This window comes from Papaver somniferum, chromosome 3, assembly GCF_003573695.1.
Source record: "Papaver somniferum cultivar HN1 chromosome 3, ASM357369v1, whole genome shotgun sequence".
Taxonomy (NCBI): Eukaryota; Viridiplantae; Streptophyta; class Magnoliopsida; order Ranunculales; family Papaveraceae; genus Papaver; species Papaver somniferum.
The window spans coordinates 46,586,638-46,610,281 of record NC_039360.1 but is presented as its reverse complement, the minus strand read 5'-3'; the positions used below and the strand labels follow the sequence as shown (position 1 = coordinate 46,610,281).

Here is a 23,644-nt window from a genome sequence, read left to right as displayed (position 1 = left end):
GTATCTTCATTTGGTTAGAACACCTGTTGCTCTGTAATAGTTGATGGGTCTATTAGAGCACCTGCGTGACTATTATCATCTGTTGAATTTGTATTCCAATACCAGAATGGTTGAGACGTTCATTGATTGAGATGTTCAATTATTTTTTATAATTTTTTATTCATTATTCGTATGATTATGAATCACTACGGATTGTTTATTTGTTTGTCTCCATGTTTCTGTTTGTAAATTTCTGAAACAATGTCTCCATGTTGATTTAAGTAAGCATCAGCTCGATGAGAAGATGAGTGTAACAGAAAGCAAGGTAGTGTACGGTTTACAGAGGATGGAGATTGACAGAGGTAGTCGGAGGGTACATGGTTTCTTTCTGTTTCAGGAAGCATTGAAGATCTCCATCTAAGGGAATAGGTGTGTATTGTGTTTTGTTGTATTGTGTTTCTGATGATCGTAACATGAGGGTTATGTTAGTGATTGATCACATCTCTGAGTGTTTTGACTGGAAACAACTCGAGCTTCAGTATCAACATGAGTACAACAACATTAGTAATAGCATTGGCTTGACAGAAAACCCCATGGTCAATTTCTCTGGAGTTGTAGGAACACCCCTTCTTGCTCTTGGTACTGATCTTTCCTACGACATTGCATCCGGTAACCTCACCTAATGCAATGTTGGAGTGAGGTTCGCAAATGCTGACCTGATTGCTGCTGTCACTTTGTGAGTATTTTCTTTTGAGCTATTTCATATGGATGACCGACTCTTTGTTTTTAGTGAGTGTTTTTCTTTTTTTGATTGCCAGGCTCCTTGTTTTCTTTTGTCGATGTGTGTGTTTTTTTTCAATGCTTCTTACTGCCACGTTGAGAGTCCCTTGACCTATACAGATGTTGGTGCCAAGCTTGCCCATAGTTTCAGTACAAATGAGAACACCTTGACCATTGGTACCCAAAAAGCTTTGGACCAATTGACTTCTGTCAAGGCTAGGATCAACAACCATGGTAAGGCAAGTGCTCTTATCCAGCACGAGTGGAGGCCAAGGTCCCTCTTCACCGTCTTAATTAACCAACTGACGGTGAATTAGAGTAGCCGATAATCTTATACTAAGTTTTTATCAACCAATTTAGTCTTTGTTATAGAGAAGCTCAGATAATAATATTGGTTTCTTGTATGATTGTTTTACATTTTACACGTGTTTTACTGTCACGTTTAGGAACTGAGAATGTGATGCTTAATATCTAATTTCTAAAATGAATTCTTCAAGTATGATTATAGGTGCAGTTGGGTCAACCGTCTATTGCCAGTCGCACTGGCTCTCGTTTTCCTTACTAGGTATTCATATTTTCCCTAAAGCTAACTAGGCTCAAACTTTATTCTCAAACTTTATGTTCAAATGATGGAATTCAATTTAGACTGTTGGATTATATATTTTAGAATTAAGAAGTGCATAATTTCACTCTTGTAGTAACATGAATGTTCCCTTGTTATTTTTTCAATTTATTTGCTTCTTAATAGTCTTATATATGTCCTTTTTGTTTAAACATTAAGCCCCCCCACCCCCCACCCACCCACCCCCACAGTTAGTATCATCAAGTGTCGGTCATTTTTAGGCATTGGGCATCTATTCTTTTAGCCTACTGCACTTACGTGTACAATAATTTTTGTGTACAAATGCATGATTTGGTTCTTTTGGCTTGATAAGTTCTCTAATTGTTAGTACCATTACGTTTTCTTTCATTTATTTCTTTAATTGATAAGACTATAAAGTAGAGGCATAAACAATGGTTTTGTTTGTATGATTAATATCCATAACGTATCAGTTAGATGCTTAAGTATAATTTTGGTGTTTTTTTCTTGTTGTCTCTTCTCTTGGTGTTTACCTTGTGCTTGTACCATCCAATTTCTTGACTAATCAATATATCATCTGTTGTAGGCATGGTTTTAAGTCTAATTTGAAGGAAGTGATCATACCCATCACGTACTTATTTGTAAGTCATACTCATCCTATCTAATTTCTTTGGATATGCACATTTATGTCCCTTTATTTCTTCTATTTTTGAGAATCATAACTTACTTTTGCTACAGATACACCATTATGAAGTATCTTCTCAATTGGGGAGTTGGGAATTTTAACATTTTGTTGTTTAATCAATTTTCTATTAGTTAATCATGTTGTTTAATCTTAGAACTTACTAGCTATCTCGAACATATGTATTGCTCTGAACTAAGGATTTCCATCTTTTTTTTGTGTAATTTTAAACCCAGTGGATAAAATGAATGAATGTGGAATTCTCAAATTTGAGTTTAAATTTGAATTTCAGTCTTCCATTTGACTTGACTTTGACTTGACTTGACTTTGATGCAGTCAGATCATTTCAGATTTACCCATTCAGGCATTTCAGCAAATCTGAATCTATATTTTTTTTATATTATAATTTAAATATGAGACCCACGGTTAAGGGTCTGTACCTCGTTACCCTTATAATCGGTCGTTATTCTGAGACCCATGGCGTTGGGTCGTACCAAACAGAGACGCTTTATCAGAGACCCCAACAGAGACGGTTAAAACTGGTCGTATAACTCGTATATATGACTTGTCCTGACGGTCGCGGAACTTCTGTTTTCCACTAGTGTGGGGTTCGATTGGAGATTAATCAGGTCTGTAAACAATGTGTTTGTGTTGGATTTGAAGAATACACAGAAGAAGAGAAGATTGAGTTGTTGGTGTTGTTTCAATGGGGTGTTGTTGGTCTAGAATGCAATTGGCAGTGATTAAGATGGTTTCTACCATTGATGGTGGTGACTGAAAGATGATGAAGTGAAGCAGTTGAAGCTTAAATGTGCCAGGAGTTGAAATGAATAGGCAAATGGCTCAATGGATTGATGTTGTTCATGTGAAACTGAGAATGGTGAAGGATGCAATTGTGTTGGGAGATTGCAGGTGGAAGAGATGATTTTCAAGGGCTTACTGAGATTGGAGGTATGGCAGTGAAGATGGTGGTACGACTACAGATGATTATCAAGGGTTTGTGATCGATTTGGTTTTAGGGTTTCTGCTGATGTTTATGGAGGATTTGTGTGTGCAACTGAACTAGTGTGAAGCTAGAGAACATGGGTGCTATTGGTGCTTCAATGCAGAGATGGACTGTAGCTGAAACAAGGAAGGGTTTGAGCCCGAGAAGTTGTTCTGCTTGAGGCAATGGTTGCAGGTGATGGCAGGTTGAAGAATGGATGCAATGGATGAAGTAGTTGCTGCTACAGGCTAACACAGGCTGAGAAGAATGAGGATATGATGCTGCGAAGATGGAGTTCAGATTTTTGATATGTTGCCGAGAAAGAACCAAGTGATGTTGTTGAACCGGGAAGAGAGCAAGGATTGCAGTTGAGATGGATTGAGTCTCTGGTGGAGTTTACAATGGCCAGGGATGGTAGACATTGAACCTGGTGCTGTGAAGTTAGATGTATGAACAGTTCAGTTGCAGGTCAACAAGAAAAAGCTGGAGAATTTCAAGGTTGTGATGCAGCTGTACATGGGAGTCCAAGTGAAGATTGTGATGCAGAGTCAGTTGCAAGCTTGCTGGTGAAGATGACTTGAGCTGCAGGTAGTGGTGGTGTTAGAATGGGTCTGCGACGATGAGTTTTACAGGGAATTGGCAGTGGTGATATTGATTTCAAGGCTGGTGCTGCTATTGCAGTAGCTTTAGCTGTTGTCAAATGATGTACAGTGCAGAATCTGGTAAGACTAATGCTCATGGAGGAAGCCGAAGTTCGTTGCAGTTGAAGTATAAGATGAACGGATACAGGCTGAATACTGTATGCTAGCCATGGCGAGCTGCTGCCATTTGAAGTTGAATCTGCAGTGATGCAGTGGCCTGAGCAAGTGTTGTTGCAGAGAATGATATTGAGAAGATTGCGTCGCAGAGTGGTGCAATTGAAGAAAATGAGTTTGTAATGGGGTCTGATGACAACAGTAAGAGGGGCTAGTCTATGCAGCTGGTGCTGAGATGCTGCCATGGATGTGTGAGTTGCGAGAGGACTTCGAGTCTGATGAAGAGTAGAAGCTATTGTTGCTTGCGAGAGAATGAATGAAGCTTTGTAGGCAAATGGGAAAATGAAATTGAATGACTTAAATATATGTTTGCGCTGTGCAGGGGTGAAAAATGAATTCTGGCTGGGAAACTACACAAAGACATCCATAACTCGGTTGGGTTCCGATTCAGGCGAGTTAACCCGTCGATTCAGGTGAGCTGACTCAAATGAACTTGTTGGACTGGGCTTCAGTAGTGGGCTCAACTTCACGGCTAGGCTAGACTTGGTTAAGTTTTGGCAACAAATTGGCAGGAGATGGAATGCACGGGAATTTTACTACTTGGACACCTATAAAAGAGAAAAGTCTTCTTATTCTCTAGGGGATCTTCTTCTTCACCTTTTGCCTAGGGTTTATGGAAACTCGTCTCTTTATTCTTGTTATGAACTCCATGAATATGAGCTAGATTTTATTATTGGTTATGGATTAATTTGATTTCACAAAGCATGCTTCTTTTATTAATAAATTAGTTTTGTCTCACAATTATCGATCTTGATTCACTATATATATCGCCATGTATGACTTGAATATTTGTTTAGTTGAGTGGCCAATTAATTGAACTTATTCACATCTAAAGCTAGTTTAGGGTGTTTCATACGTAAAAGTGATGCATCTTGGATACAAGTACCACTAATATGGTTATTGCTTGTAGTGATATATCCTAGTAACTATATGTGAATCTTGACCTTTGTTAAATCGGATTAGTGCTTTTACACGTTCGATTGCATTGATTAGCCTAATTCCGTAAACCTTAGTGCATCTAGGGAATTAAACTTGATTAGTGCTTTTACACGTTAGGTTGTTCTCTTAGATAAAATTCATATTCGCATCTTTTAATGTGTTCGTTGATGACAAGAGGGAATTAGCGGGATATTCTTGCGATCAAGGTATTCTAGGGCTTTTGATAATGAGAGATTAAATATCAATTCTAGTTATTAAGACAAGAACATGTTAGTGAATGAAAACGAAGTCCTTAACCAATACTTTCTCATAATTGATTTGTGTGCTTTACTTTCCTTTGTTTGCTTTTATTTTATTTTAGATATATAAAAATCAGAAAACCCCCTTGTTTTACATAGGAAACCGAAACAACTTGACAACCTCAGTCCTCTCTGTGGGAACGAACTCTTTCCTACCACTTACTATATTATTGTAGTTAAGTATAAGAAAGTGAAATTATATTTGTCAGCTGACAACCGGTCACTTAACCAGGATAAGAGTTAGTCCATAACTCCACTAATTCCCAAATCAAAACATATCAGATAGGGGGATTTTCATGGGGTATCAGTCTGGTGGCTTACAACAAAATACGACGTGGAAACACCCCATTATAAGGAAGTAACAAGTAGTAGTGGTGATTAATAGCGACTAAAGGGGTGATGCAGTGATGGTCTAAAAGGTTTCCTTGTATAACGGACAGGACTTCACCATTACCTCCACGATCTCCACTTCTCCATAACTTCACTACCTCCACTAATTACGATGGAACATTGCGCGTCCATAATAACTACAAATAAACTCTTTTTTTCTATTCCAGGACGATCAGAACAAGTTTATCATTCAAGATCTGGTTTTTCATTTTTTTTTGACAACTCCTCACTCAGAAATACATCACCATTGGTTCACTCAATTTTCTCTGCTTTCCCTCCCCTAAGATCAACATTTCCTTTTTTTGTGACCGAAGCAAGACGTGAATGGACATCTCTTGATTTAGGCTCATCTTGTACGATTTTCATTTTCGAATCTAATGAAAGTACTTCGATAGTATATTGTTTTACCTTAGAAATTTAATTTTAGGTACAAACACTAAGTACCTCGATGAAGCGGGTAGGATTACTCTAGTAAAGAGTACTCTGTTCATTGCCAACCTATTACATGTCTTCAACAAGATTCTAAGGTGGTGTTCTTAAAAGAATTTAAATTTTTTAACACTAGTTACTACAAAATGGTCTTATTTAGCTTATTGAGGAGGCATCAAATAATCTGAGTAGGCTTCAAACTAGACGGAAAAAAATGCAACTATCTAACTCCGTTAAAAGCCTAAGGTCATTAGGCTCCACGTTGAACGGTGACCCTCACCTTCGCACAGAATTGATCTGTTCCACTTTTTCCCAAAGAAGAGAAAAATAAGATTTTTTTTGCGAAAAAAATAATTTTTATATTTATCATCCGGAAAACCAAAAGAAAAAAAAAAAGAAAAAAACGCTAGGATATTCTATCAAATATTCCGTGATAGTTTAATCTCTGTCAGAATAATCAGGCAACGGATTCCGTGAGAGTTTAATCTCTTTTGCCTGATTATTGTGTTGAAGATGCTATACAAGAGATTCTATGTGGTGTTGAGATCTTTCAGACTTCAAACAGGAGATGATATGCTTGACCTGCAGAAAACAAAAACCCTGCCAATTTCTTCTTCCCCTTTATTCTTATTTTGCTGCAGCTTCTTCTTCGTTTATTCTCTTCATTGTTTCTTTTTAAAAATTGTTTCATTAATTTACAAGTTTCCTGTTTCGATAGCAGCCGATAGTGTAAACCATAATTTTGAATACCGGGTAAAAACGATATTCCTGGAAAAAAAAAAGGTTTAAGATTTTTGTTAAGATTTCGTTTGATTTTAGCTGTACTTTATTGGCTTTGTTCTAATTATTTATTTTTATTGGTTTGATTTTTGTTTTTTCGCACTACGATGGTTTTACATTTACAGGAACTGATGTTGGAGAGGGACGCGATCTTCTATCCATCCTATCTCAGTTTGGGAACCTAATGGATCGCATATGCAATGGGTCTTCAGGTGTAGCCTCTTAAGTTGTTAACTGAAGGTCTCTTGATCTTTTCAGCTTATTCAGGTATTCATCTCTGAACAATGAAACTGACAAAGAATATTTTTCTATACTTTGAAACTAACAGGGGGTTAGTCCACGAGTGAGTTGGAGGGAGTTTAATGTATTTTGAATCTTGGGGATTTTGAGGGAGTGTAAGAAAGTATTGAGAGTTTGAGAGAGTTTGGTGTGTTGAGTGTAGGGAGTTTGAGAGACTCTCCCAAAATCTCTACTTTTTTGAGAGATTTGGAGTGAGGCAAAAATACACTATAAACTCCCTAGAACTCCCAAAAAAAAACAAACTCCCTATCATTCTAATTTTTACCACTAACAGGGAGTTTAAGAGTTTCTTTCAAACTCCCCCACGATTAACGGGGTTTTCTAGGGAGTTGGGAAGACTCTTCTAAACTCTCCCACGACTAACGGGGATTTTAAGAGACTCCCTCAAACTCCCTCACGACTAACGGGAAAAAACACGACTACACCCAACTCCCTTGAGGACTAACACCCTGTAATTTTACTGAATTGCTATTCAGGCAATGGTCTCTTGATCTTTTCAGCTCATTTAGGTATTCATTCACTTCTGTAATTCTATCTTATACTTCGCTTCTTTTGTTTGAGCAGTGATCTGTTTGTTTGTGTTTGGTTTATCATTAGAAAATTCTCTACTAAACGAATCTAAATCTCCTAACGCTAATCGCATCTCTGAAGAATGAAATTGTCAAAGAATATTTTTCTATACTTTGAAACTAATTTTGCTGAATTGCTATTCAGGCAATGGTATATAGACTGAGTGGATCAAACTACGGGTTTGGAAATTAATATATTGGAAAACTGAGCACGGTGCACTCATTTTCTATAAGAGGTTTGCAACTGTTGTCCGTATTAAATTCCACAAGTTGACTACCTTTATAACAGTTTTCTCTCATTTTATGAGATCTAAACCAGTATCAGTCAGTTATATGATATGCAGATTTTCAAATAAAATGGAAAGGAAAAAAAAAATGTGCAGTATTTCCCCTTCCCTCCTTCGGTTATTAGCCAGTCTTTGTTCTGTTTTTGGTTATAGCATAATTAGCATCTGTGTCAATTTCATTTAAGGTTTTTTCAGTACAAAAGTTTCCAAGGGGAAGTAATTAGGTGTAACAATATAATGTATTGCACTAAACTTAAAATCTAACTACGGTCTTGACAAATAAATTGGAAAAGGAAGTGTGGTTCGATCTCGGGAAGTGCAAAAGATTGATTTATATTACTGAAGTGTGATCACATCAGTGGTTTCCCTCATGCCTTAAAAGGCCAACATGGTCGAGATGGCCATATGATTGGTTTATATTACTGTATTAGTGTTGTATTGCTTCCACATAACTTAGCTCTTTCCATGAAATTTAGTTTGTAGGTTGCATCAATGAACTTGGAGAGCTGTTGATGTGGTTTATTGATTATTGATGTATTTTTAGTGAGTATTTTAGGTTTTATTTGTTTGGGTGAACTGAAATAGGTTCAGATGATTGCAAACTCAGAGCTTGATGGCGAGTAGGGTTATTGTACAATCAACTAAATAGATATTATTATGATCCAAATCGGGCTTCTATTACTCGGACGCAATAGGTGTTTGTTTTTACATGATCTTCTTTTTGTCTCATTTCGCTTAATTTTGCATTTTTATTTTTTCATTCGATTTTCCAAGAACTCTCTGCACACAGGAAACACAAGAATTATTTGGTATATAGATACTGTTGCGTGTTATAAGACCCTTGAATTCCCAGTCTTTTACGCAAACAATTGGCTCGAGGTGCTACTGTCTGAACTTTATATTTGTTTCCATGTTTTTGCTATTGGTAAACCTGAAACCTTTTCTTTCTGTCTCTTTGTTTATCCGAATGAATAAACCCTAACCCTTTTATTCTATTTTGCAGGTATTTTCTTTACTCTCGATAAACAACGAAATGACGTATATGTTGAAAATTTCTTTTATTCTATTTTGCAGGTATTTTCTTTACTCTCGATAAGCAACGAAATGACGTATATGTTGAAAATTTTAGGAGACAAATGGATGGAGACTTTCTTCCGGAGCATCTCTAGAGCAATTATTTTTAGAGTACTTATCAGGTTTGTTTCCTTCAAGCAATACTATTTGTTAGCATGTTTTGATAGCCATGCATGCCATAGAGTACGTACCAGGTTTGTTTCCGTAGACTATATTGTTGTTCATTTGAGGCAAGGACCCATGGTGACTAACCCAAGTTGTTGTATCATGTGTATACAGTACTTATCAAGTTTGTCTCCATGAGCCTTATTATGATTTATGTATAACTAGCTATGAATCGGAACGTCTCATTTTCCTTCTTGAATTTAAGCATTTACGATAACAATTTTTTACTTATTGTGGCATCATATTCTTTGGTGGTAATAAGTTACAATGAGAACGTAATGTGTGGATATCCAATTTTCAGCTATTGGAGTTTAGTATTACTAAATTTGGAGCGTCAGTTTATGTTGAATGGAAGCTATTTTGGTGCTCCAAATACCACTGCTAGGCTAGAGAGCATAATAGTGATGGTTTAAGAATCTTTAATTTTTATTAAAGTGCCACATCAATGACAATGGAATCATGATATGGGAATCCATGATTGTGGAGCATCATGGGGAAGGTCATATGGTCATATAGACTTGAAGTATTTTTGTCCTCTATAAATAACTTAATGCAACCAATGTGCCAGAAAGAGAAAATTAGAGTTTATCATGAATTTTCTGTCAATGAAAATGCCACACGAAAAGCCTGTTTCAGAATTGATTTCATCAGGTGCTTATAATAATGACACACAAACTGTAGATGTTTAAGATTTTGATCTGATGCCTTTTAAAATGTTGTCGGATTTGTTTATTTTTCGGCAAAATAATCTGTTCACCTAATACTATTTGTGACCCAAGGTAATGTCTTTGATCTGTTTCTTAGATAAAATGATGGTATGTATGAGTAAGATTGAAATAATTTGTTCTTCTGATGTACTTAAAAGATGATTTATTTCATAGATAGGTGATATTTTTTTTCTTTATGGAACTGATGGTAAGGCAAAGTGAACTTTAGGAGAATGCTACCGATGCCTTGGAACTTCGGGTCAGACTCTAGATAGGACAACTAATATAGTTCTATCTATTTTTCTAAAATGTTTAAGGGGATCTTCAGTGCTTTGTATGTACTTGCATCAAAAAAGTATTTCTGATTGTGTTTGGCCATTTCTGTTGGGTTGCAGGCATGATCCAAAGCCATCTTGAAAGGAGAAGACTTGAGGTGACGTAAATGAATTGGTTGAACTTCTCTTTTTTAGAAATAATTGAAAAACATCTCATTTCGCAACTAAAAGGCGTAACTTCTGCAGCCGAATTGACTGAGTTTGTTGTTGTTGTCGTCCAGCAAATAAGCAAAGGAAGACCGAGACTCCGAGTTGTGCCTTTCCGTACTTGACAGCGAAGGTTAAATCTTGAAACAATAACTTGCTTTTATTTTACTGTTAAATGTGAAATGGACTGGTATTTATAAACATGGAACTAACTAGATACATTTACTTCCCTCTCTTTGATATGTATACAGCATACCGTATACCACTTTTGTTCATGGATGGTTGTACATCTCCGGTATCATATGTCAAAGATTATTTGTATTTTGATTTCATCTCACTCTTGGCTTGCAGGTTATTGGTTTTGTGCACTGCGTTCCGTATGCCACAACCGTACATTCTGTAACTCTTATGGCTCCACGGAAGTTGCATGTTAACCGTTTCAGCATATATACACATTCATAAATTGCTTAAGATGTTTGCTTCATCCATGGCTATAGTTTGCATTGAATCGACTGCATGAGAGAAAGAAATGGATGTAACCTTGAAGGAATACCAATTGGGTACGTCCATTTCTTGTTAGTCGTGAAGCAAGTCTTGATATACAAGGGACGGAGGAAAATCATCATGAGGACAATGAGAGAGGAAGGAGAAACGGATAATGTTGCAGTTTATATAAACTTTCATATACTGGAGCATTCCAACAGTGGGGGATATTTAGTTTACCATGTGGAATAATACTGCATTAGAGGCTTGGTATGGTATTAATCTTAATCCGTACAAGAAAAGTGTCTTTTGTGAAATTATTAAGATTTTTAGACAACCACAAGATTGAAAATTGGATTTAGATGTCAACTTCCATACTGTAAATTGTAAATCCTATTTAGATGATAAGTAATAATTAATGAAAGGGTTGCACTTTTGAATTAATTTTCAGATCATTGGGTTGATCTAAAATGGTTAGTATTTGAGCTTATGCTTATTTAAACTTTTGGGTGGATCATCCGGCTTGGTAGTAACACATTTTCTAAGCAGTAACAATGTTTCTCTAAATCCCATGTTATTACGGAAACTCTCTAAAATTCAACCAGATAGACCAAATTAGAAATCCACACCAAATTAAAAATCCCGAGCCATATCCAAGCGACAATGCAACACGACGGAACAAGGTGAAGCTCCACGACACCAAATCAAAAATGCATGATAGGAAGAAGCCAAGCTCGACAGGCGACGCGAAGCCGGGCCACACCCATTTGAAAATCCTAAGTCCACACCCAATCAAAAATGCGACAACAAATCAAAAATGTAAGACGAGACGAAGATTTTGTGCCCATGCCCGGTGAGCTTATATGTTAGCATTTAAACCATATACTCACACTCACCATGCATAGTATATGGTTAAAAACAAAGATGCCCGATGCGTAGCAAGTTACCAGGTAAGTTTTCAACCGACGTCATCTTTCGTGATTTTTTTTTCCTTAGCGTAGTATGGGATGCCGTAAGAATATTAATCCATCACTCTAAAAAATTATATTTAGTCAACTACATTCTTATTGATTTTTGTGTGGGTTCATTCATCCGGTAGTTACAATAATTAGGCAATGTTGATCAAATTGTTTTGCCGCAACAAGTGATACCGTTTCACCGTTTAGGACCTTTTACATAATTTTATTAATGGAGATGTGTATATTCTCCATCGTTTTTTTGTTGTGAATTTATCTAAGCAGGTATTATCATTTTTTTTTTGTTCTTAAATAAATTAAGTTTCTTATTTTGGGCTAATTTTGTTTGTTCCAAATCAAATCGGGACGGGGCGAGGCGAGGAGAAGTCGAAACCGGGCTTTACCAAATCCAAAATATGGTTGGACCAGGCGTAGTCGAGCCATACCAAATCAAATCGGGACGGGGCGAGTGAAGTCAAAGCGGAGCTTTACCAAATTAAAAATAATTTTATGGATGGGTATCTGTATATTTTCCATTTTTTTTTGTTACGAATTTAGCTAAGCAGTTATTATCATTTCTTTTGTTCCTAAACAAATTAAGCCCCTTATATTGGGCGAGGCGAGGCCGAAACCGAACTTTACCAAATAAAAAATATGGTTAAACGGCCGGGCACAAAATCTAGTTTCAGCTTTATAGAAAAATTGGCCTACATTTTGCGAGATACTATGTGAAGTAAGATTGTGCTCCGATCCACCTTGGGTGTTACTTCTCTTTGTCTTTTTTTTTTCAATCTGTCTTTTTCTCGATCAAAAATAAAATAAATTACAAGGATAGAATGGTCCTGGGAAACCGAATTTAAAATCTCCAGAATAACTTTTTGTCTACTTCCCGGTCGTGGATATTTGTTCAGCGAAATTAACATAATCACAGGTCACAAGGATCACAAGGAACTATTTCACGCAAAATCTTTTATCACGCATCATTAGCCGAACTAAGCTATAGAGTACAGACCGTTTAAAGGTGCGCACACGACTCTATGGCATATGGGACCTTGTTTGCGCCATAGTTGGGATGATAAATGGGAAAAAAAACGGCTTAGTCCATCCACAAATTCTAGGGTTTCGTATTCTAAGTTTAGGGATTTAGCTTCGGAGATTATGAATTCTGCTGATTCGTAGTATTTTGGATTTGGATGAGCAATGTTGATTTGAAGGTATTGTTGGAATCTAGAGATGATTTGACTGGTATTATGTCTAAAGAGAGGCCGATCGAATCGTTAGTAAATGAACTAACCCGTTCTAAAGTTGACTAGGCTTGAGAGGAGAGGACCTCCTAGTGTCTAAAGCCAATTCCTACGTGATGAATGTACAGCTAGCTAACAAGAGGGAAAATCTGGTTAAACAAAAAAACTCACCGCTATTTGTCATAAATTTTATATTGGATTCTGGAAAGAGCAAAAACCAGGCTACATGTTTTCCTCCCTAATTGCTCGTTCATTTCTTGCAATTTCCTGCCTGACTTGCAAAGCTGCTGGGAAGCTACACATGTGGTATTGTCAATATGTCCACAAGAAAAAACGAAAGCACTGACTGCACTTGTTCAAGAGTTTGCGCCCTTTCACTGAAATCTTTCTTCCAATAATATTAAGTACCAAGAAGTACTAGAATTGGTTATTTACACCGAACTTCCTCTCTTATAAAGGTAAGACTTTGAAACATACAAGTAAGCAATCAAGTTTATTGTGCTAAGTGCAGCTAGAAACCAGTAGAAGTAATCAAGATGAGCTCGATTGAGGTTATTCGAGAACCAACTACCTTGGTTGCTTCCACTCGTTATCTTGTCAATGGCATAGATGATAAAGCCACTAAGAAAGTCCCCTATGCCAAAAATGCTAAAGTAGAGGGAGAGATCCACACTTCTCAACTGATCTAGCACCTGATCGTAGAAAAATTCTTGCAGACCGACCATTGCAAAGACCTCAGCAAGACCAAACAATAAGTATTGAGGAACCAACCACCATAAACTGATAGGAACTGTTTCATTTGGCTTGTCAATTAATCCAAAGTCAAAAGCAGTTTGAAGCCTTTTCTTCTCAACTAAAGCAGCTACAATCATGGACATTGTAGATATAAATATGCCGAATCCGACTCTTTGAAGTGTTGATATGCCGTTCTGGTTTTTGGTGACAAGTCGAGCCAAAGGAACAAAGAGACGGTCATATATAGGAATGAAGAAAATTCCTGTCAAGGGAATGAAAGTTAAAAGGGATGCTGGTGGTATTTGGATGCCTTGCTTTGTTGTTCTGTTCATGGTGCTCCCTTGCTTCGTAAAGAAAGTCATGGACTGAGCAACCACAACTGCATAAGTTAGACATGAAATCCATATCGGAACCAAACGTAAAACTGTTTTCGCATCTTCAACCTGATCAATGCTACAACATATGCCACGTTTCCTAGAACCAACTCGATCTGAGTTTGAAATATCAATGAATGCTTTATCCAGGAACCTATGTAGTACAAAGAGATCCTTAAATCAAATTGTAATAAGGTTTTCTTTGAAGACTAATTAAAATATTAAAATTGTCTTACTTGAATTGATGAGCACCAACATGAAGATGACTGTTTGACATTCGGATTCCTTCCTCTTGGTTACTTGTTGAGACTGAAGTACTTCTCCAATTCATTGCAGATGCAACAAATACTTTAGCTATCCCTGATAGTGGGTTTTCTTTATTCTCTTCTGCCGGAAAGCGATAAGTTTTCCAACCAAGCAAGAAAAAAGAGAGCCCAATAAGCATAGTAAGGCATGGAATGCCGAAACCGAGACCCCAACTTATATTATCTTGAATGTATGTCATGGTGAAGCGAGAAATGCAACTACCAACAGACAATCCAAAATACCACCAACTAAAGAATGAGCTTTTGGATGTGCACTCCTCTGGGTTTCGTTCATCAAATTGATCTGCCCCAAAAGCTTCTGCACATGGCTTAAATCCAGCCTTGCCAACTGCTACAAGGTACAATGAAAAAAAGAAAAGGATGACCAAGAAAGGAACAGAAGAGGTTTCATGCACTTTATTACCGAAGTATTCATCCGGGCTCATAAGAGAAGGAACCACAACTGATAGAGTAAGAAATCCCAGTCCCTAAAACATTCCAAAGATAATGTTAGCTGTAATTCCTCGCCCTTGGCGTAAAAACAACCCAGTCTGAGTGAGTATTCCTATTCTATTCTCATTGAGGATGTGGTAAATATATTAGGAACCCCATACTACCAATTCCCTATCCTTATACTTTTAGCTAGAGTCCTGCAACAGCACTACAATTACCATAGCATAACAGATCACCACCAGCCAAACTGTTGGTTTCTACTTTCTAGTCGTGAACACGCTGATGTATAACGCCACTAGACCCATTCTCTATGTTTAGGATCTCTTCCAGTTTGTTGGCCACCTCCCCATATTACATTTGGACATCTTACATGCTAAAGCTACAGTAGCAAAAGACTAAAGTGCGACATAGGGTGTTGCAATAGGAAATAATTTTGATAGGAGAAATGAAACTGAAACTAAAATCTAAAAGTCTAGTGAAACTATACTAAGAGTAATAGACAATTACCAGTAAGTAGATGAGAGAAGAGAAAAAGATGGTACGAAATCTCCCAAGATAAGAATCAGCAATGAAACCACCAAGAAGCGGAAGCATCCATACCACACCAAACCAAGCATTGATATTAGCTGCAGCAGTAACTGTGGATTGACCTAAAGGACCAGTTAGATAATTGAATAAGTTTGCAGAGATTCCATAGAAAGCTGTAGTCTCTGCAAATTCAGCTCCAATTATAAGAAGAGCTGATCTCCAACCACGAATATTTGATCCAATACTCACTTTCTCTCCTCTGTAATCAACAATACCTTCATAAACATGAGTATTGGACATCAACAAAGGTTGAATAGCATCACTTCCTCCATTTACAAATTCTGCCATCTCTTCTCCACAGAAAGGGGACTCCTTTCAATATTTTCTTTTACATCCAAAACACTAGTAGGACCATATAAAAGTCAGAGTACCCAAATTCTTATTAAAATTATCTATGTTTTATACCCCACTTCTCAAAGGCTTTAGGGGGTTGGTGTAAGCAAAACATGTTCAAAATTCTTTTCTATTTTAATCATGGCGGATTGACAACTAATCAATCAATCATTGAGCTTATTCCTTCTATTATCAATAATGCAGCAAATGAGCCTGTTCTTCAACCTCCCTCACTAGAGTGCTTATCTACAATCTAAGCAAAAATTTGTACACAATTACAAGAAAGAATTGACAACGCTGCTACTTAGTGGCAAGCCTACTTCTAATAGACCAAAACCTCACTCTTGTTGCATAAAAGGTAAAACAAAGATGAGGGGATTCTTCCTAGTGCGAGAGCCAGTTGCTCAAGAGTTTGCGGTCACATCCTGAACCTAGCTTAGCTGGTCTGCCTCTCTTTTTAGTCTTCTGCTTGTACTTGAGTGAGGTCCTTCACAATGAAGCATCTTTCTTATACAGAAAATATTATGAAAAATAAATATAAATAACTAACTCTAGTCCGCTGAGTCCAGCAAGAAGCCAATAGAAATAGTCGAGATGTGCTCGATTTAAGTTGTTGGGAAACCAGCTTTCTTGATTACTCCCACCAGTTATCTTCTCGATGATAGAAATGAGGAAGCTACTAAGGAATCTCCCTACGCCATAGATGCTCAAGTAGAAGGAGAGACCTACACTCCTCAATCCATCTGGCACCTGATCGTAGAAAATTTTTTGGAGACCAATCATTGTGAAGACATCAGAAAGCCCAAAGAAAAAATACTGAGGAGCCAACCACCATACACTCATAGGAAATTGTTGCTTTCGGGTTATCGATTAACCCAAAATCTAGAGCAGTTTGAAGCCTTTTTTTCTCAACTATTGCTGCCAATACCATGGAGATAATTGACAGGAACAACCCAGAACCAATCCTTTGCAGCATTGTTATACCAGAGGGCTTGCCAGTGAGTGATCTTGCAATCGGAACAAAGACACAGTCATAGATAGGAATGAGGATGACAATGGATAGGCTAATAACTACTTGAAGTGTTGCGTAGGTATTTGGAAGCTTAGCCCAATTGATCTGTCCATGGTACTACCTTGCTTGGTGAAGAACGTTGAGGATTGGACGAATACAACTGCATATATTAAACATGTTGCCCATATGGGAACCAGTCGCAAGACAACCTTTGTTTCTTCCACCTGACTAATAGTACATACAATTTGATCTTCACATCGGCTCCCATCAACTGGAACTGAAATCAGTGCTTTGTCGAGAAACCTGCATCATAAACATACCGACTCTTCTTTAACTTAACAAACAACATCATTTACACACCAACTAAGTCCTAACCGGATAACATTATAGGAACATTCCACAGGTTCCAAAGATCTTTATAATTTTGAAATGGTTCCTGATCTCTAATGAACCCATCCCAAATACCAATGAGGGCCAAATTAAATAATATTTGGGGAGCTGGTATGGCACTTCACTTGCTATCCTAATAAGTTTAAGGTATATGTCTATATTAAAGTGGCAGAGTTCCGCTTAGGATACAACTTACTTGAATTGGTGAGCACCTACACGAACAGATGTCTTTCGGCTTTCTTCTTTCTCCTTCACGCAATCAACAGAGGGAGTATTAGCTCTCCAATTCTTTGCAGATGCAACAAAAACTTGACTTATTCGCGAAATTGGATTTTTCTTATCCTCTGCATAACTATAGCGATAACTTTTGGTTCCAAGCAAGATAACTTTTGCTGCTTTCTTGAGTGGTTCTGCAATCTGGTGGGCTTAAAGATGGTAGAATAGCTGATAAAGTTAATAACCCAAGTCCCTGCAAGTTCACTAAACTTCACAATTAACAATTGATAGAAGTAGGTGGATTTACATAGAGGCTTCTGATGTGTATGCATAAAGAAAATCTCACTTAATTTGTGAAACATCAACAGACAAATTAAGCTCAACATCACTTGACAATGCACACTACTGTTCATACCACAGTTGGGATGGTGCAATCGACACCAATTAAGAGGAAAAATAGCTAAACTAGGTAAATTAAACTCGTTAAATTGTATTTGCTAGGGAACTTGTATCGATTGCAAATGAATCAGTAATTCAATTTGCAAATGCAAATTCATGCCTGACTTGCAATTGCAAAGCTAACTACGACGAAGCTGCTAATTAGATATTCTCAGCATTTCCAGAAAACAAAATACACACACTATTTAGAGTATATCCCTCGACAGACATTGGCCTACTCAGTCCATTTGGTCGATTCTAGTCAAGATCCAGATCTCAAACAGAAAACTAACAGAAGAAATTAACAATAAGAAAGTGAATAAATTACCAGGACGTAGAGAAGAGAAGAAACAAGAATAGTGCGAAATCGACCAAGAACTGAATCAGCAACAAAAGCACCAAGTAAAGGAAGCATTGAACAAAGACCAAATATTAATATTTTCAGCATCAACAGCAGTTGATTGATGAAGTGGACCAGTTAGATATGTTATTAGATTGCAAGCAATTCCATGGTAAGCAAATCTTTCAGCATCAACACCAATTATGAACGAAGCTGATTTCCATCCACCATATTTTGATCTATTTATTACTTTCTCTCCGTTGTAATTCACTACACCTTCTATCACACTATCTCTCTCTGCAAGTAATGGAACAACTTGTTCAGTAATGGAGACCTCCATAGCCAACTGAAAAACTTCTCCTCGGTCTCAGTTGAACTCTTCCAGTTCCTCTCACTCACTCTGTGTATCTCTGAAGTCTAACCCATCAATTTTGAGCTGAAGCGAGAACATGACTGTTTCTTTTTTGTTTTCTGCAAGCATTTAATAGGAACCATTTTTTAGGGAACATGGTTTTTTTTGGGACCATGATTTTATTAGGCCAATCTCCCTATATTTATAAGGGATGTCCTAAAGTTAGGTAAATACACATTTACTCTTTACTTTAATTTAAATTAAAACTAATTTAACAATTATATAAATCTAATCATATGCATCTAATCTAAATGAATTTATTAACCAAAATTAAATTCAAAATCAAAATCAAAAATGGGAGGGGAAATCGAAATTTTTTAGTTTTGAAAAAAGAAATTATTTTCTTCTTCTCTCTTTCCTTGACGTTCCTCGTTAGATTGAAAAACCCATCAATCTTTTTAATTGGTTCTTTGATTGGGAAAATTGAGTAGAAATCATCAAAATATGGTTTAAATGGAAGTTAAAGTGGCATGTTCAGTTAGGAATAGTTTTAAAAAAACTAGTTTTGTAACCGAACATTCTGAAACCAAGAACACGAAGAACACTTCGGTTATCACGAATTTAATTTTTCGTAACCGAACTCTGAGTTCGGTTGGTTCGCAAAAAATAGTTTTAACCGAACTCCTCATTGAATACCAATATATCGTGTTCGGTTGGTCCCCAAAAAATTCTAAAACTAATTAGTAACCGAACTCTACCCATAATACAAAAAAAAAAAATAATGTAACCGAACTGTTTTATTTTTCCCACTATGTTGAGTTATGATTTAACCGAACTTTGCCTACTCTGTTCGGTTGGTTCACAAAAAATTCTAAAACTATCTAGTAACCGGACTCTACCTATATTACAAAAAGAAAAAAAAAATCCAATGTAACCGAACTGTGCTATTTTGCCTACTATGTTGAGTTTCAATTTAACCGAACTTGTCCCACTATGTTCGGTTTGTTCGCAAAAAATCTTAACAAACCGAACTCTTCACTAATTGCATACATGTGGAGTTCGGTTAGATATGTTGTTGGGTTAAAGTTTGCGAACCAACCGAACATTACTCTGTAAATCCTATAAACAAAGTTCGGTAACATGTATGTTAACCGAACGACAAAAAACCTCAATTAAAGAGCGAGTTCGGTAACCTGCGTGTTTGGAAAAAGTAACCGAACTACACTATCAGATGAGTTCGGCAACCTGTTCTTCACATAAGGTAGCCGAACAAGCCCAAAACAACTCTAAAAATTTACAGTTTTTTGAAAATTTGGAGCAATTCAACCAACATTATCTAAGTTTAAAGCATACCTGGGTACCCAAATACTCTTCCTTCGGTTGTGGTTGGTAAAATCGATCGTTTTTCATGTTTTCCTTCTTTATCTTCTCTAACTTTACTCTCTCAATAATTCTACTTCTTTTAAAAAAACCATCTGATTTTTTAATCTCACTAATTATCTTTAACTTAACCATTTTACTAATCATGACAGTAACTATTATTAACACTAACTAATCATTATCCAAAATTAATCAGGAGGGTAATTTAGGTATTAATATAAATATCTAGATAAGGGGTTATCTAGATTTACTTCTAATGTTTTACCCAAAATAAAATCACGGTCCCCACAAAAAATCATGATCCCCAAAAATTCGGGATATTATTGACAAATATTCTCGTTCAATCATTATTTGCTTGATTTGGGCTTGGTAGAGTGAGTGTCATAGGTGGCCCATTTTCTTTCCGAATTCCGTTGAGCTTGAAATGGTCCGGTTTTCGCGGAACGATTTATTGGGGCCAGCCTTTTTTTTCTTGAGGGACCCTTAAATGATTAAACTATTTAACCTTTGGTGAAAAGGAGCGTCCTAAATCCCAGTAAATGGCCAAGTTATCCCTGATTTTATTAAAAACGCGAAATTGGGGATAACAAAACTAATTGGGGATATAGATTACTTTCCCCAACCCATGGTGTGTGTTAAGGGGTGATTTTTGGATATGAAAATACTAAAATACCCTTTACTCAAAATAAAAATCAAAAAACTTAAAATCAAAAAACAAAATCATATCCCCATTTATCCCACTCCCTTTCAAATTAGAGTTTTCCCCGTTCCCTTTCAAACTCTAAATTTTCCCCACTCCCTCAAATTCTCTTCCCTTTTAAATTTTCATCACTCCCTTGGAAACGATTTTTTTCAATCATTCGGAAGCGATGAGGACCATGCCGGTAGTGATGAATACCATGCCGGTAGTGATGAATACCGTGACGGTATTGATGAAGACCGTGCCGGAAGTGATGAAGACCATGCCGGAAGTGATGAAGACCAATGCCGGCATAGATGAAGACCATGCCGGTAGTGATGAAGACCATGTCGGAAATAAAAAAAATTTACATCGCCGGAAGTGATGAATATTTTGCCGGAATTCATGAAGACCATGCCGGAAAATGGTGCCAGCATACTTGGTAATTAATATTCAATGCCGGAACTGAGTGCCGGCATGCTCGATAGAAATCTATCAATGCCGGTAGTCAAGTGAAAAAAATTTGAAGTTTCCTGGATACTTTTCATCATGTGCCGGCATAGAAATTTAAGCAACATACTATGCCGGCGTAGATACCGGCATGCTCGAGAATTAACTGACTCTGCCGGAAGTGGACTGATTAAAACCAAAAAATTTAGGTTTTGAAGATCAAAACCAGAAAATTTTGTAACGAGAGGGGCTACGCCCCCCCGGACCCCCCCCCCCCCCCCGGATAGAGGCAAACATTTATGAAAATTTCCAACAAATGCCGGCATGGTTTTTTCGGTTGAATACAATGCCGACACCGAGCTATTTCAGCTGCAACAATGGTGGAGTCAAAGAAAAAAAATTAAATTTTCAACCTCTTAGCAGAAATTTTCTCTTCATAATCGTCCTTCACTTTCACCAAAAAAAGTTCCCTCTCGAAAAAAAATCCATCTTTATACTCTCATCTCATTCACCCAAATATAAATATAAATACAAATAGACACTAATCATTTAACAAATACTTAAGATTTTTACTAATTATTATTAACCACTAAAGCTGATTAGTGAGGGGAAGATTAGGATTTAAAAAAATACTTAGATAAGGGGTGACCCTGATTTGATATTTGGATCCAGTTTTTGTCTTTTTCCTCTATCCTCCAATTAGTTTTTTTATCCCCAATTTCGCGTTTTTTATTAACCTAATTGAATCCAAAACTAAAATACCCCTATAAATTTAATTTCCACGGATTAATAATCCACCTTTATAACTAAACTTAAATCTCATTCAAAATCAATATCAAAAACCTAACCTAGTCAGATTTCTTTTCAAATTCTTTTCGTCCCTCTTCCATAAATATTCTTCGTCGTCGATTAATCTCTTTCCAAAATGACTTGTTAATAAAGATGCATATAAGAAGGTATTTTTTGATATACCCCTTAATTTTAAACGTTTTGACTGATAATAAGAATAGGGGTTGCAAACCAAAGTTCAGCTAGGAGATTAACAAGAAAAACACACACAAGCTAACCGAACTCGAACCCCAATAATTGTTCGGTTAAGAATTATTGTTTTTTTTATTCTAAATGAAATATTAGGTTGTAAAAAACTTGGTTAGTTCGATTTCAGCTAACTTAGTTCGGGTATAAGACATAATTAGTCTCCTAACCGAACTTTCTTACCTATGTTTTAGTTAACTTAGTCCGGTTAGGAGCTTGTGACTTGGAAATGGAATGATTTTTGGGATGAAACACAAGTTCAACCCAACTTAGTCTGAAAATTCTATTTAACCTGAGTTCGGATACTAGAACTTCAGTTTTGCTAACCGAACTTAGTCCAAAAACTTCATTAAAAGATTCATTTTGACAGTATTTTAGTCAATTCAAGCAACAAAAACTCATTGAATTTCGTTGACATATATATCTAAGTATCCAAACATTATGCTTTTTATTTTCTTGGTTTTGAATTTGGAAAATGTATAAACTTAGTTTTTCTAAAGATCTCCTTCTTGTTCTTTCTCAAATAATCATTGATCTTAATCTACTAACACTAATCCTAACTCTAATATATATATAATATAATCTTAATAATCTGTTCATTAGACCAACTGAATTTACCATTAATGAATAAAGGATATTTAGGTCATTAACTAAAATATTTGGATAATGGGAATTTTAATTTACTTCATTTTCAAAATGGGAGAAGGGTTACCTCAAAAATGGGTTGGTCCCCATAAAATCGCTCTTTTCGCCACATTCACATCCAATCCAATGTATGACGGGTTTCAACTTTGACATTCATACCGGATTCAATACCCAACACGTTAGATGTGGATGATCCAATGATTTTTTTTTATAATTAGTATTTAAAATATATAAAAAATAATAATAAAAATGACTTAAGATTCCATTACCGTGATTTCTAATATTAATTCAAATAATATAATGTTTACTAACATTTCTTTTATTCACCCATCAAATACTAGTAAGAAAAAATTATCTCATGTCAAATATTAGTAAAAACTCGTCGTTTCACTTAATGATAATATTTATAATTTTATCTAGTATTCCTCTGTCCCACCAAAGTTTTGAAATGTATAATCTAATTTCTAATGAGGAACATGATAATGCCATGAAATTTTTTATACTAATACTTCAATTAAGCAATTAATATCAGCATTAGTGAACAAAAGCATATTGAAAAAGAATAGTTACGAACATAGCGTATGTAGATGTCCAGCGGATTATAAACTCCACATTCGCATCCAATCCATTAATGTATGGACCAGACAACCACCTGTAAAAAAAACGGATACGCCGATTTGAATAGCAGATTCGATCTCATATGCTCATACATAATTGAATCATTACACAAGTGACAAGAGCAGAGACAAACACTACAATATAATTTATTTGTAATAGCATTACACGTCTGTTATTTACAAATGAATACTTTGTTTTTGGAAAGGCTGATGTTTCTCATGTTAGACAATCGCTTAATGTTTTTGACATTTTTTTGTGTTCCAAGGGTTGTTAAACTTATCAATTCTTCTAAGTCTAACATGTATGTTTCTCCTAGAGTGCATCATAAGCGTTTTTATCCAAAAGTTGATTGCAGTGTGTTAAAGGTCAAGGAAAA

General features: G+C 36.3%; 1 protein-coding gene and 2 pseudogenes across 1 annotated transcript; 1 reads left to right on the top strand and 2 right to left on the bottom strand.

Annotated features, from left to right (window-relative positions):
• Positions 1 to 452: 452 nt before the first annotated feature.
• LOC113359398 lies at positions 453 to 1,076 on the top strand (annotated as a pseudogene).
• Positions 1,077 to 13,297: 12,221 nt separating this feature from the next.
• Positions 13,298 to 15,692, bottom strand: LOC113356066 (protein NRT1/ PTR FAMILY 5.10-like). Its single transcript, XM_026599075.1, has 3 exons — positions 15,300 to 15,692; positions 14,271 to 14,827; positions 13,298 to 14,188 (listed from the first exon to the last, which is right to left on the bottom strand). The coding sequence occupies exons 1-3, from the start codon at positions 15,666 to 15,668 to the stop codon at positions 13,357 to 13,359; spliced, it is 1,758 nt and encodes a 585-aa protein (XP_026454860.1). The 5' UTR covers positions 15,669 to 15,692; the 3' UTR covers positions 13,298 to 13,356.
• Positions 15,693 to 16,129: 437 nt separating this feature from the next.
• On the bottom strand, positions 16,130 to 18,449 carry LOC113359397 (annotated as a pseudogene).
• Positions 18,450 to 23,644: the final 5,195 nt, after the last annotated feature.

Bases quoted from the DNA above. Each gene is read 5' to 3' on its own strand.
- LOC113356066 (XM_026599075.1), bottom strand. From the start codon at position 15,668: ATGGCAGAATTTGTAAATGGAGGAAGTGATGCTATTCAACCTTTGTTG. The intron at 14,828-15,299 runs GTAATTGTCTAT...GGAATGTTTTAG, and splicing joins CTTCTCTCATCTACTTACTG to GGACTGGGATTTCTTACTCT. The intron at 14,189-14,270 runs GTAAGACAATTT...TGTACTACATAG, and splicing joins GTTGGTGCTCATCAATTCAA to GTTCCTGGATAAAGCATTCA.